The sequence below is a fragment of the Myotis brandtii genome, unplaced genomic scaffold, assembly GCF_000412655.1.
Source record: "Myotis brandtii unplaced genomic scaffold, ASM41265v1 scaffold656, whole genome shotgun sequence".
NCBI classification, from domain to species: Eukaryota; Metazoa; Chordata; class Mammalia; order Chiroptera; family Vespertilionidae; genus Myotis; species Myotis brandtii.
The window spans coordinates 1433901-1446219 of NW_005370548.1; the positions used below are offsets into that span (position 1 = coordinate 1433901).

General features: G+C 53.4%; 2 protein-coding genes and 1 long non-coding RNA gene across 4 annotated transcripts; 2 read left to right on the plus strand and 1 right to left on the minus strand.

The window, feature by feature from the left end:
- Positions 1–639: 639 nt before the first annotated feature.
- Positions 640–1859, plus strand: LOC106723830. The gene is made up of 2 exons (XR_001359555.1): positions 640–835; positions 1836–1859. It is a non-coding gene; the product is annotated as an uncharacterized LOC106723830 (long non-coding RNA).
- Positions 1860–4959: 3100 nt separating this feature from the next.
- Positions 4960–7754, plus strand: LOC102254058 (uncharacterized protein C10orf88). Its single transcript, XM_005880854.2, has 2 exons — positions 4960–6393; positions 6530–7754. Exons 1-2 carry the CDS (start codon positions 6182–6184, stop codon positions 6783–6785), a joined length of 468 nt encoding a protein of 155 aa, XP_005880916.2. The 5' UTR covers positions 4960–6181; the 3' UTR covers positions 6786–7754.
- LOC102253757 (protein FAM24A) lies at positions 6795–10886 on the minus strand. 2 transcript variants are annotated; one of them, XM_005880853.2, is made up of 2 exons: positions 10041–10886; positions 6795–9114 (listed from the first exon to the last, which is right to left on the minus strand). In XM_005880853.2, exons 1-2 carry the CDS (start codon positions 10244–10246, stop codon positions 8982–8984), a joined length of 339 nt encoding a protein of 112 aa, XP_005880915.1. In that variant the 5' UTR covers positions 10247–10886; the 3' UTR covers positions 6795–8981. The 2 variants fall into 2 exon arrangements, with proteins under 2 accessions (XP_005880915.1, XP_014384355.1); XM_014528869.1 differs by having other exon boundaries at positions 6795–9171.
- Between the last annotated feature and the right edge of the window lie 1433 nt (positions 10887–12319).

The following is a 12319-nucleotide window of genomic DNA, read 5'->3' on the forward strand; positions in this document are numbered from 1 at the left end:
GGGCGGGGCGGCCCCGTCCACCCGCACCCGCCTCTGTCCCCCAACGAGCAGACCCTCCTGGGGCCCAGGAGACGGGAAGTGTCCCCCCCCAGGGGTCGCCCCCCCATTTGGAAACAGACTGTCCTCTGTCCGCTCTGCTCCTGCCCCTGTGCACAGGCAGGTGCCCTGAGCGCCACATTAAAAGGAAGCCATTCCGGGGGCCGAGCAAGATGCCCGTGATCAGGGGAAGCAGGGGACCCGACGTCCCAACACCATTCCTCACAGGGACATTTCCCCAGTGTTTTGTGTTTTGTTTTGTTAGAGAGAGAAGCGGGGGCGGGGAGAGACAAAGAGAAACTCGCGGATTGGCTGCCTCCTGTGCCCACCCGACCTGGGCCTGGGAACCTGCAACCAAGGTCCATGCCCTGGACCCGCGACCCTCCAGTCCCGCGCTGATGCTCTGCCCGCCCAGGGCACAGGCCGGGCTGAAGCGGCCATTTCTCTGTGAGTAGTCTGTGCTCAGCTGTGGGCTGTTGGAAGGTGTGTGAACCCCAAAGGCAAACGGAAGTGAATGAAATGCCAGCCCCGGGGCCTATCGGTGGTGTGGCGGCGTGTGCAGAGGCGACACTGATATTTGTCACTTTCTCTGCAGCTGCGACCTGGTGATTCTGAGAAGGAGCCAGAAGAGCCCAGATGAAAAGCCCTGCTTTCTCTCCCTGAGCTGTGACCCCAGTGGAGGTGAAGGAATCGTTTCTGTTGGCATTTTAAGTTCAGCAAGAAATATGGAAGTGTACTTAGGAGAGGAGTACTGTGGCACCAGTAGGGGCAGGAGTGTTGGTAATGTGCTGGATACCAGGTTTGTGACTCCCCGTGTGCAGCTTCTTCTCAGGGAGGGTTTCTGTGTCCCAGCTCTGGGACCTCCTGCTTCTCTGACACTGACCTCAGACACTAGGGGGAGGAGCGAGAAACACCAGCAGCCGTGGGCGTTCAGGCCTCGGGGGAGGATCCCAGGACAGTCGGGGTCACCCTGGTGTGTTCCCAGCTGGAAACTGACAGCTGGTGGACGGGAGCTGAGCTGGCCAGGGCCCCAGCCGGTGCCTGGGAGAGGCTTCTCTGTGTAACTCACAGGGTCCGTTTTCCAAACGGTAATCTGTCCTTCAGCCTGGACTTTGAACATATCTCCTTGAAGGAAGGCCTTTCCAAACAGTGGGCAGCCCAGCACTGCCAACCAGCATACTTAACCTGCGGCTATGCTTTCTGATTTTTTTCTGATTTTTTGCAAAGAACATGTCCTAACCTCTCTTTTATGTCACTCAAAATAGGAACTGTTTTATGTACCATGCAGGTTGGAAGTAGTAGATGTGTTTATTCAGCTTTAAAATATGCTTGTGCTACAAGATGACACATTTGTTATCAAATTCGATTCTTTCACAAGCTGCTAAGTGGCAGGTGTAGTCTGTCCTCCCTGCATTTTCCTAGGAAGCCACCACCCCTCCCACCTCACCGGGAAAACAACTTCAGGACAAGCATTGGCCTGGAAACCCTTATTTTCAAATGTGACCATTAAAGGCGATAATGTGCCGGGCCGGTGTGGCTAGTGGTTGAGCATCGGTCCACCCATAAGCTGGGAGGTCTCGGTTGGATTCCTGGTCACAGCACATGCCTGAGTTGCAGGCTCCATCCCCAGTAGAGGGCAATGGGGAGGCAGTCGATCAGTGATTCTCTCTCATCATTGATGTTTCTATCTCTACTCCCTTCCTCTCTCTGAAATAAATTTTAAACATTTAAAATAACATCAATTTTAAAAAGTGATAATGTGTGAAAATAAAGAGTCAATTTTTATTTTTTATTTTTAGTGAACATGAAAAGATTATTTTGTACAAAAAATGTCTAAAAAACTGACAGCTGGTGGACGGGAGCTGAGCTGGCCAGGGTCCCAGCCAGTGCCTGGGAGAGGCTTCTCTGTGTAACTCACAGGGTCTGTTTTCCAAACGGTAATCTGTCCATCAGCCTGGACTTTGAACATATCTCCTTGAAGGAAGGCCTTTCCAAACAGTGGGCAGCCCAGCACTGCCAACCAGCATACTTAACCTGCGGCTATGCTTTCTGATTTTTTTCTGATTTTTTGCAAAGAACATGTCCTAACCTCTCTTTTATGTCACTCAAAATAGGAACTGTTTTATGTACCATGCAGGTTGGAAGTAGTAGATGTGTTTATTCAGCTTTAAAATATGCTTGTGCTACAAGATGACACATTTGTTATCAAATTCGATTCTTTCACAAGCTGCTAAGTGGCAGGTGTAGTCTGTCCTCCCTGCATTTTCCTAGGAAGCCACCACCCCTCCCACCTCACCGGGAAAACAACTTCAGGACAAGCATTGGCCTGGAAACCCTTATTTTCAAATGTGACCATTAAAGGCGATAATGTGCCGGGCCGGTGTGGCTAGTGGTTGAGCATCGGTCCACCCATAAGCTGGGAGGTCTCGGTTGGATTCCTGGTCACAGCACATGCCTGAGTTGCAGGCTCCATCCCCAGTAGAAGGCAATCGGGAGGCAGTCGATCAGTGATTCTCTCTCATCATTGATGTTTCTATCTCTATTCCCTTCCTCTCTCTGAAATAAATTTTAAACATTTAAAATAATTTATCAGTTTTAAAAGTGATAATGTGTGAAAATAGTCAATTTTTATTTTTTATTTTTAGTGAACATGAAAAGATTATTTTGTACAAAAAATGTCTAAAATTGCAGTCCGCTGCACAAGCTTGTAAAATAAAGGTAAGTCATTACTAAGTTGGAACTAAGTTGAAAATTGCAGTTGTTTTTGTACTGTGCACATTTATTTTATGTTGGCTTAGTAATCCTCAATGCTCTCCCTTTCAAATTGGACCATTTGTTAGCTATGGCAACGCCATGTCATGTATAGTGTTAATACAGTTAATGCTGTTGTGCTCTTCAGCTTTGGAAAACTCAGTTAAAAATCAGGTTTATTTTGGTATAAAACGTAGGTGCCAAGAAAACCACAAGCAGAGTTGGGACCAAAATACCAAGAAAAAACCCAGGTAGAGGAGTTTCAGACCAGGGCACCAGGAAGTTAAAGAGATCAGGCCAGGCCAGGGCTTCAGCATGAAACAGTGTCGCAGTGAAGTTGGGTGAGGTGGTCAGCCTGGGGGCGGGGCAGCGAGCAGGAACCCTGGCCCCGCCTGTCCTGTGGGCTGGTCGCTGATGTCCCACCGCTTAGCCCCAGCCTAGTGGGCAGTGCTGGGGGCCGAAGGAAAGAAACCCTTGGGTGGTTTCCATCCCTGAAGTCCTGTGCTTGCTGTTACTTACACATGACAGGATTGGTTGTTCCAGGATGTGTTAGAGGCATATTCATGTTCATGGCTTCTAAAGTCCTTTAAATAAGGTGATGCACTCATTGAAGAAGTGTTGAGTGTCCATTGATGCCACATACTGTATTAGGCACTTAGGAGCTAGCATCATCAAATAAGTTGGAACAAAGCCCTCGTGTTAATATTACAGCAGACCAGACATAGTAGGTTCAATGTGCAAAATAGGTTCCGTTTCATAGTGAGAAAGTCTTAGGGATTAAGGAGCAGGAGAGGGATCCTGTGGAGGTTGGAATGTGGGTGTGGGAGTGTAGGGAGGTGTTGGCTTACTGGTTGATGACAGTGACGTTGTTGGTGCCGCTGAGGTGTTGGATCCGGAATCTGTCTTCAGCTGTGGTCTGTGTGATCCCTGGGTGTGTGTGTCTCGGAAGGTGGGTGTTTCTGTGACTTCTGTGGAGGGACGTGCAGTGCAAAGGGTGTTTCATTCAGGGAAATCTTTGGTTTGTATGGGGCTTCATCTGGGCCAATCGTATATTAAAGTTAAAATAAAAATAGTAGGGATGCATGTTTCTGAGCACTTTCTCAATGGTAGACACTGGAAATTTTAACACTCATCGTTGTCATAGCAACCATGTGAAACACTGATCTCATCGCAGCAACCACATGAAATCGATTTGCTCCTGACTCAGGTTTGGCATCTGCCCACACACACACACACACACACACACACACACACACACAGAGACCCAGAGTAGGAGAGCCATCACCACACACACACACACACACACACACACACACACACACAGAGACCCAGAGTAGGAGAGCCATCACCACACACACACACACACACACACACACACACACACACAGAGACCCAGAGTAGGAGAGCCATCACCACACACACACACACACACACACACACACACACACACAGAGACCCAGAGTAGGAGAGCCATCACCACACACACACACACACACACACACACACACACACACAGAGACCCAGAGTAGGAGAGCCATCACCACACACACACACACACACACACACACACACACACACAGAGACCCAGAGTAGGAGAGCCATCACCACACACACACACACACACACACACACACACACACACAGAGACCCAGAGTAGGAGAGCCATCACCACACACACACACACACACACACACACACACACACACAGAGACCCAGAGTAGGAGAGCCATCACCACACACACACACACACACACACACACACACACACACAGAGACCCAGAGTAGGAGAGCCATCACCACACACACACACACACACACACACACACACACACACAGAGACCCAGAGTAGGAGAGCCATCACCACACACACACACACACACACACACACACACACACACAGAGACCCAGAGTAGGAGAGCCATCACCACACACACACACACACACACACACACACACACACACAGAGACCCAGAGTAGGAGAGCCATCACCACACACACACACACACACACACACACACACACACACAGAGACCCAGAGTAGGAGAGCCATCACCACACACACACACACACACACACACACACACACACACAGAGACCCAGAGTAGGAGAGCCATCACCACACACACACACACACACACACACACACACACGGAGCGATTCCTGCAGGACAGGCCTGGTTCTCTGGGAGTGCTCAGTATTAGCACAGCAGCTACGGAATGTCTCCTGGAAAATGCCCTGTGAGCCGGGTCACCCCTCACTGCATGTAAACTAGGATGTTCCATGAGCAGGACTCCTGCTCTGTGGTGGTGTGAGCAGGCTGTTCAGGACCTTCTGGGGTGAACATGGGCCCGGCCAGTCCTGAGGGCCCTGGGCTGTGAGGTCCTAGCTGCTCCCTGCTTTGCTGGTGCCTGCGGTTACTTGTTTTTGTAAGTTTACTAATTTATCTCTTGCGTTTGAAGTTCAGAACTGCAGGCTTTGTGCTTGCGTTAGCGATGTGGAATGATGGGGTGGGAATCTGTATCGAAGTGCCTGCGTATAGTTGTCATTTCATGTCACTGACTGAGGGACGGGCCCCGTTTGCTGGGAGAAAATATATGCAGTTGAGTTGAGGACCCAAAACATAATCTATTAGCCTACAAACGACTGAGACAGACAGAGCTCAAAGGGAGCTCGTGTTCGTCATGGAACATGTCTAGTCGTTGCAGGCGTCACAGATTTCCCACCACATAAGCGGGAAGTGTGTCACCAGCCATGCGTCTCCATGCCTGTGGGTCCTGGGACATCCTCAGGTTGGCGACCACGTGGGCCGTGACAGGTGATACTTAATTCTGTGGACACTACCCCTTCCTGTGACTCTGGGGAGCCCACATTTACTTCCATGAGTCAGGAAGGAACTGTTAACTATGCCAGTGCTGTTGTACTAAGTGTGCTGGTATTTGTTGTAGCATTTTCTTAGGAAAAACCACAGTCAAGTGATGACAAGCCCAGACTGGAATGGGGCCACCGGGTCGCGTCCTGGTTCCCACTCACCAGCTGTGCGGCCTTGGCCAGGTGACCTTGAACCTGGTCCCCTCAGCTGCTGGTGGCAGTCATGGTGGCTGCCTGCATAGGGCTGTGTCAGGGACCCAATGGAGAATGCCCGGGGCCTGATTCTAAATACCGCAAACTTTCTCAGGTCATTGCTGTTCACAGCCCTATTCCCTGTTCCCTCAGCGCTGCATTCCCCTGGGGGAGCAGCTGCAGGCGGTTCTGGGGAGCGCTGCCTCCAGGCGAGTGCTGGGCCTGTGGGCCTCGGTGCCCTCGGGAACCTGTGACAGGCCGACCTGCGCACCTGTGCCTCCCAGAGCCGGGCTGACTTCGGGACGCGGGACAGAAGACGTGACAGCTCCCGGGGATGAGAACGTACGGCCCCCCGGGGGAGGGAACCCCGCACCCCTCGGAGAGTGGGACATTGCGCCCCAGAGCCATCCTCTCCCCGCGAGGGACCTTCAGCTCGCCGCGGTGTCTTCCTTACCAAAGAGGCCGAGTGACAGCCCCGCGGCCCCTGCCCCCGAGCTGCTGCCCCTCCTCCAGGACGTGTGCGGGCGAAGGCGGCCTTGGTGGCGGGTAAGTCTTTGCCTGCGGACTCAGAGCGGGTGAGGGGCTGCATGGGAAGCAGCAGGCTGTGTGTTGCTGCTGGTTGTCTGGTGGCTTTTGTTGCCGTTGGAGGTCAGGGTCATGTTTGGTCTTTAATTCCCTTTAGGATGGGAGAGCCGCCCGCCTGCTCCTACTTGGAAAAGATTCTGTCCAAGAACCTGGAGCTGATGGAGAGGAGGCTGACGGACTACCTGGACGAGCGGCTGCGCGCCCTGCAGGAGCACGTGGATGGCAAGGTGGCGCTGCTGGCCCACCTGCTGCAGACACACCTGCTGCAGAGCCCCGGCTCCCCGCCCCCGCCCCCGGGGATGCCGCTCACGCGCTATGACTCTGGGGACAGACTCTCCAACGGAGAGAGATAGGCGCTCCCGTGCGCCGTGCATGCAGATATTTATTACCTATTTATTACAACGCGACCCAAAGCTCCGAGCCAGTGTCGATGTCATTGGAGGATCAGCATCCTACTCGCATCAAGTGACCTCAGCGTTCATCCCTGTGCTTGTGGCGTGACCCCCGTGACGTGACCCCCGGGCTGCATGAGAGTGGGTGACCTTCCCTGTGCTTGTGATGTGACTTCGTGCCACACCTGAGCGTGGATGACCTTCCTTGTGCTTGTGACGTGACCCCGTGCCACACCTGAGCGTGGATGACCTTCCTTGTGCTTGTGACGTGACCCCGTGCCCGAGTGTGAGCGTGATCGGGTCAGGAGTTATTTTTGTTTGCAGAGTTATTCACTCTTACAGAGATTTGTGTCCCTTGATGTTGTTTTAAGTGTTTAAAATTTTTAAGGCTCTCCCATGCGGTGTGTTTGATAGAAGTGTATTTTTTATCTATGAAAGACCTTATTTCCTCATCTTAGGAGGGAGAGAAATAGTGCACTGAGGATTTGATAGTTGTTTTTCTCTTTGGTTATCTGTAAGTCGGAACCTCTGGGCTCACGGACTTGCACTGGCGCTGCTCCCTGAGAACAGGCGCAGGTCGGCCCTCTGTGCTGCCCGGGGCGGTGGCGCTGGCTTCCTGTGTCGCAGTGACGGGAGGAAGGTCTGCGTCCCCTCCGTGGAGGTTCGTTGCTGGAGATTTGTGTTGGATGGGACGTGAGGGCGGTTACCTTGTTTTATCTCCATCCACCGGAAAGCACGGGACCCTTTGCCGCGCTGATGCCCGTCCCCAGCGCCTGTGCTGGGTGTGAGCGCAGGGCGCGCCCTGAGGGCGGCGTGGGCGAGGAGATGGCCGTGCTCGCTGCCGGCTTCGTCGTCAGGAAGTGTAACGATTGCATGTGCTGAAGGGGATGTATTTGCATCTAAAAATAAACGCGTCCATTTTGGAAACCACGTGAGGGAATACAAGTGCTTTATTGTCCTTGGATCTCTGCTTGTGGAGGAATCTGCTCCATTTCCGGATCCTGTACAGGCGACACGGGAGGGCACACGGCAGCCACCTGCCCAGCCTTCCCTCGCCCATGGGCGTTCACGGCGCGCAGCTCCGGGGATTTCCTTGTCGTTCTCAAGGGTTCCGTCTCGCCTCAAGTTGAGCCGTCAGTCAAGTTTTATAGCTTCTGCTGTGTAGTCTCTTCATTGGTTTAGAAAACGCCCCCCAAGGTTGTAGCCACATCACTACCCTCAGAGCGAGGACCACGGATGAACAGAGATGCAGGTGGTTGAAAAACCAATGCTAGGTTCTTCTGCGTGTGTCTGACAGGAGATGTGATTGGGAAGCAGTATCCCAATGGTCTCACAGGTAGTGTTTGCCAATGTGAATGGAATGCGTTAATGGCTTCGCTGCATGGGCTGTGCAGTCTGCACATTAGGGCTCTGGTACCACATCTCGGGTGGCAGCGAGCAGCTGGGTCCCAGGCCCGGGGTATAAGCCCGGGAGCCCCTTACCTGGCCCAGGTTTCATCTCTGCCTCGTCCACAGCTCCCCTGCCCTGCGCCCAGGACTCTCCCCTCCTCCTTCCGCTCCTGCTGACCTGGCCCTGCTGTGCCCTGGCCTCTGCCGTGAGGAGCCAGTGCTACCAGGGGAGGGTCCCCCCGGAAACCTTGTCCCTTCGGAGCCCAAGTCAGGCTCCAGGCCGGGAGGAGATGGACGCCTGGATGGACGGCGGGCCCTCCAGTCAGCACAGGCCACGGCTGGGGGTCCATCCTGATCCTCGTAGAGTGCAGATGGAAGGACCGGTTCCGGGTCTCAGAGGGCTTCCCGCCAGGACACGTGTCTCTTCCGGAGACGGCGTCCCCTTCCCCGAGGCGGCCGGGATAAGAACAGTTTTCATCCCCAGCGCCTGGCACGATGCTGCCTCCTGTCAAATCGCCGACGTGCCTTTTTAGTTCCTACTCCCGCCCGCCTATGCTGCACGTCCCAAAGTGGGTGATGCCCAATTCCAGTACATGGCTCACTAACGACACCAAACATCCCGGAGGCGGAGTGGGTATTTTCAATTCTGCATTTATTCAAAAGCACACGAATGTCCTGTAGCACATAACACAGTGGGAACACTATAAAACGACTCGAATAAAACATTCTGCTAAGAAAGGTCACTCCTGCAGGCGCCATGCCCGCCGGTCAGAGCCCCTCGCTCACGTCACAGAAGCCGGGCGGCAGGGACTTGGAGTCAGCGCACAGCTGACACTCGTCGTAGAGCTGGAGGCCAGGGTAGCAGCTGGCGGTGATGGATGAGGCTGCGGCGATCTTGTCCCTGGTGACCATGGACGGGAAACTTTTTAGGACCAAACACACCGGTAGCTTTGGAGCTCTTAAGAAAAGAAACACACAGGAGGGATTAGAACCCCCTCTCAGCCCGCCTGTGCCCGCGGTCAGGGTGCCGGGGGTCTGGGGCGGCCCAGCCCTAGAGGAAAGCTCTGCCCTGGCCAGGCTCCAGGTCACGTGCTCTCCAAGACGCCAGAGATGCCAGGCCAGACCCAGCACGAAGGGAGAGGAGCTGCCAGCGCTGCTCCCCCAGTGGCTGAGGCCCCAACTGCGGAGCCCGGGTGGGGGGCAGGCGCCCACCAGCTGCCCCGGGGTCTGGATTGACCTGGTGCACAGCCTCCCTCCCTAGAGCAGGAGCTCCACGGCTTCTGCCAGCAAACCTCCCACATTGGAAGGGTCCTCTCCCCCCAACTGAATGACCTGCCTGAGCTCCCCTCCTTCTCTGGTGTCCCCGGATCTTCACCAGCTCAGCTCCCCACGCCTACAGGCACCTCCCTGTCCCCAAGGCCACGGGCGATGGAGGAGGGAACCCCGGGAGCTCCGAGCTCGGGCTGGGGAGACTGACCGAGCCCGTCCTCTGGGCGAACCGAGGCAGAGGCTCCCACGTGCCTGCCCCACGGTCCTCAGTCTGCAGCGCCCGGGACACAAGCAGGGCCAGCCAGGGTGTGTGTCCCCGCGGAGGGGCAGCTCCCCGAGGCCCAGGCAGCGGACAGCGCTGACCCAGAGCCGCCTGCCTGCTGGGAACCTCACTGTGAGCTCACAGCCCAGCCCCGAGGGGAAGGGCCGGGATTCCATGCTCACCTGCCTCTGCCTTTTCCCAGCTGCCCTGTTCCTGACCCCGGGGGGCGGCCCAGGGCAGGGCGTGCCCTGCTCCAGCTCAGCCCAGGGAGTGGCCACTCTTACCACGTCACTTACTTCAATATGCTGGTCAGTTTGAATAGAAGGCTGGTGACACAGAACATCAGCAGGACTATGGCGATCAGCAAGGCGACCCCGATGGCCGTCATGATCCTGATGTCAAACATCTTCCCGGCACCTGGACAGGGAGTGCAGGGCGGTGACTGGCTCCCCTGCCCACAGCCCGGCTCAGCCTCAGTGTGCTGCTCCCGCAAAGGAAGCATGAACCCCCACCCGCAGGCCTATGCCTGTAAAACACGACGGTCTCCCAGGGGGGCCCAGGGCCTCGGCCGACCCGGCCACGTGGGGGTCGAGGTTTTATTCGTGGATGAAAAGGGACTGAAATGGAAAGAGAGAGAGAAGGAAACAGGACAGATGGTGGGAAGGACGTTCTTCCTCTCGCAGGCAGTAACGTGCAGCTAGTGGTGAGTAACAAACAGGCCGCATGTGAGCAAATGGTTTCACTCCCACCACCTGGGTCTCGTGAACTCGACTCGCTGATGGAGTCAGGACTGCCCCTTGCTGCTCATCAAACTTAAAACTATTCCAAGCACAGAACTAAGGGAACGGCTCTTTCCCGAACGCCATGCTTGACAACACTGAGCATGAGCAAACCCACTTGCAGTGCTGTTTTCAGGAAGAAAGGCCTTTAACTGTCCTCTGACAACTGTCATGCCACCTCCTGGTTTACAGAGACTCTAGGAGCCCGTCACTAGACCATCCTGTCACTAGGAGACCATGGGCCTTTCTGCCATTTTTCCTCCCAAATCTTCCCAGGAAATTCAATTTGGTTGGAATAAGCAATTTGTGTAATTTAACATTGAAATGAGAACCATGGCCCAGGAAGAAAGAATAAACAATATGACGCTGAAAAACAAACAAACAAACAAAAAAAAACAATTTGCAGACGGCAACATAGACCACAATATAACTTACACAAAAGCACACGAGAATAAGCTGTGTGTTAGTAGCACACACGTGTGACGTGGTACTAGCAAGAGGGTGATACAGAGAAAATGTGAGCAGGGGCCAGGCGGGCGTGAGGAGGTTCTCAATTCCCGTAGGGGGCAGCCGATTGATGATTCTCTCATCATTGATGTTTCTCTCTCTCCCTCTCCCTTCTTCTCAGAAATCAATAAAACACGTTTAAAACAACAACATGACCACCAAGCATCCTTGGAACACACCCTCAGGTAGGGAGGAAGGCCAACTAGAAAAAAATTACGTAAAGACCTTCGGAAGCAGGTTATTGTGTCAAACCCGTCACTGGGTACCACACTGGACCTTACTCAGTCAAAGGCCGCGAAAGCGTCGAGCCTGCCACTGGAGAGGAAGGGAGCTATCGCCTCATCCTGTGCGGAGTGCGGTCCGAGACTGGAGAGCTCACTTTAGAGGCCCAGCCATGGTCCAGCTCCAACTTCCGCGCCGCGGGCTGTGACATCACCGCTCTGCACCCCGGCTCCGCCCTGGGGTTCTGAATTCTGTTCCATTGTACTTAGAGTTCAGCCCCCAGGAAGCAGAAATACTATTTTGAATCACTGAATTCTAAGTTTTGACCTTTTCGGGTTGTATTTCCCCTTATTTTCAGAATTTGATTGTTGATCAAAAGCAAGTTTAAGATTTCAGTTTTAAAATTAAAAGAAAAAGACAAATGTGGGAGGCTAAAAACTCTTAATACTTAATAGTTCAGTGCTAGCCCTCGCTGGTTAGACTTAGTGGTTAGAGCATGGCCCGTGGACTAAAGGGTCCCAGGTTCGATTCCGTCCAGGTCACGAGCCTCGGTTGCAGGCTCACTCCCCGGGCCCAGGTGGCAACCAATCGATATGTCTCTTTCACATCAATGTTTCCCTTCTCTGTGTCTCTCCCCCACCCTCCCACTCTCTCTAAAAATAATCAATGGACCGCTTGTTCGATGGTGATCTACATGATAAGGAAGCTAAAAAATTCCTATCACATAGTGACGGCGTGACATAATTTATTTACGTTTGTGGCAATGCTGGTGTAAACAAACCTACTGCTTTTCCAGGTGTATAAAAGTACAGCACATATGACTATGTACAGTACATAGTACTTGATAATGAAAACAAACGACTATGTTACCAACTGATGTATTTATTACACTATACTTATTTATTTATTTTTTATTAAATAATTGTTCAGATTATTACAGTTGTTGCTTTTTCCACCCCATAGCTCCCCTCCACCCAGTTCCCACCCCACCCTCTGCCCTTACTCCCCCCTCCACTGTCCTCATCTATAGGTGTACGATTTTTGTCCAGTCTCTTCCCACACCCCCC

Bases quoted from the DNA above. Each gene is read 5' to 3' on its own strand.
- LOC102254058 (XM_005880854.2), top strand. From the start codon at position 6,182: ATGAGAACGTACGGCCCCCCGGGGGAGGGAACCCCGCACCCCTCGGAG. The intron at 6,394-6,529 runs GTAAGTCTTTGC...AATTCCCTTTAG, and splicing joins GAAGGCGGCCTTGGTGGCGG to GATGGGAGAGCCGCCCGCCT.
- LOC102253757 (XM_014528869.1), bottom strand. From the start codon at position 10,246: ATGCTTCCTTTGCGGGAGCAGCACACTGAGGCTGAGCCGGGCTGTGGG. The intron at 9,172-10,040 runs GTAAGTGACGTG...TCTTTTCTTAAG, and splicing joins AAACTGACCAGCATATTGAA to AGCTCCAAAGCTACCGGTGT.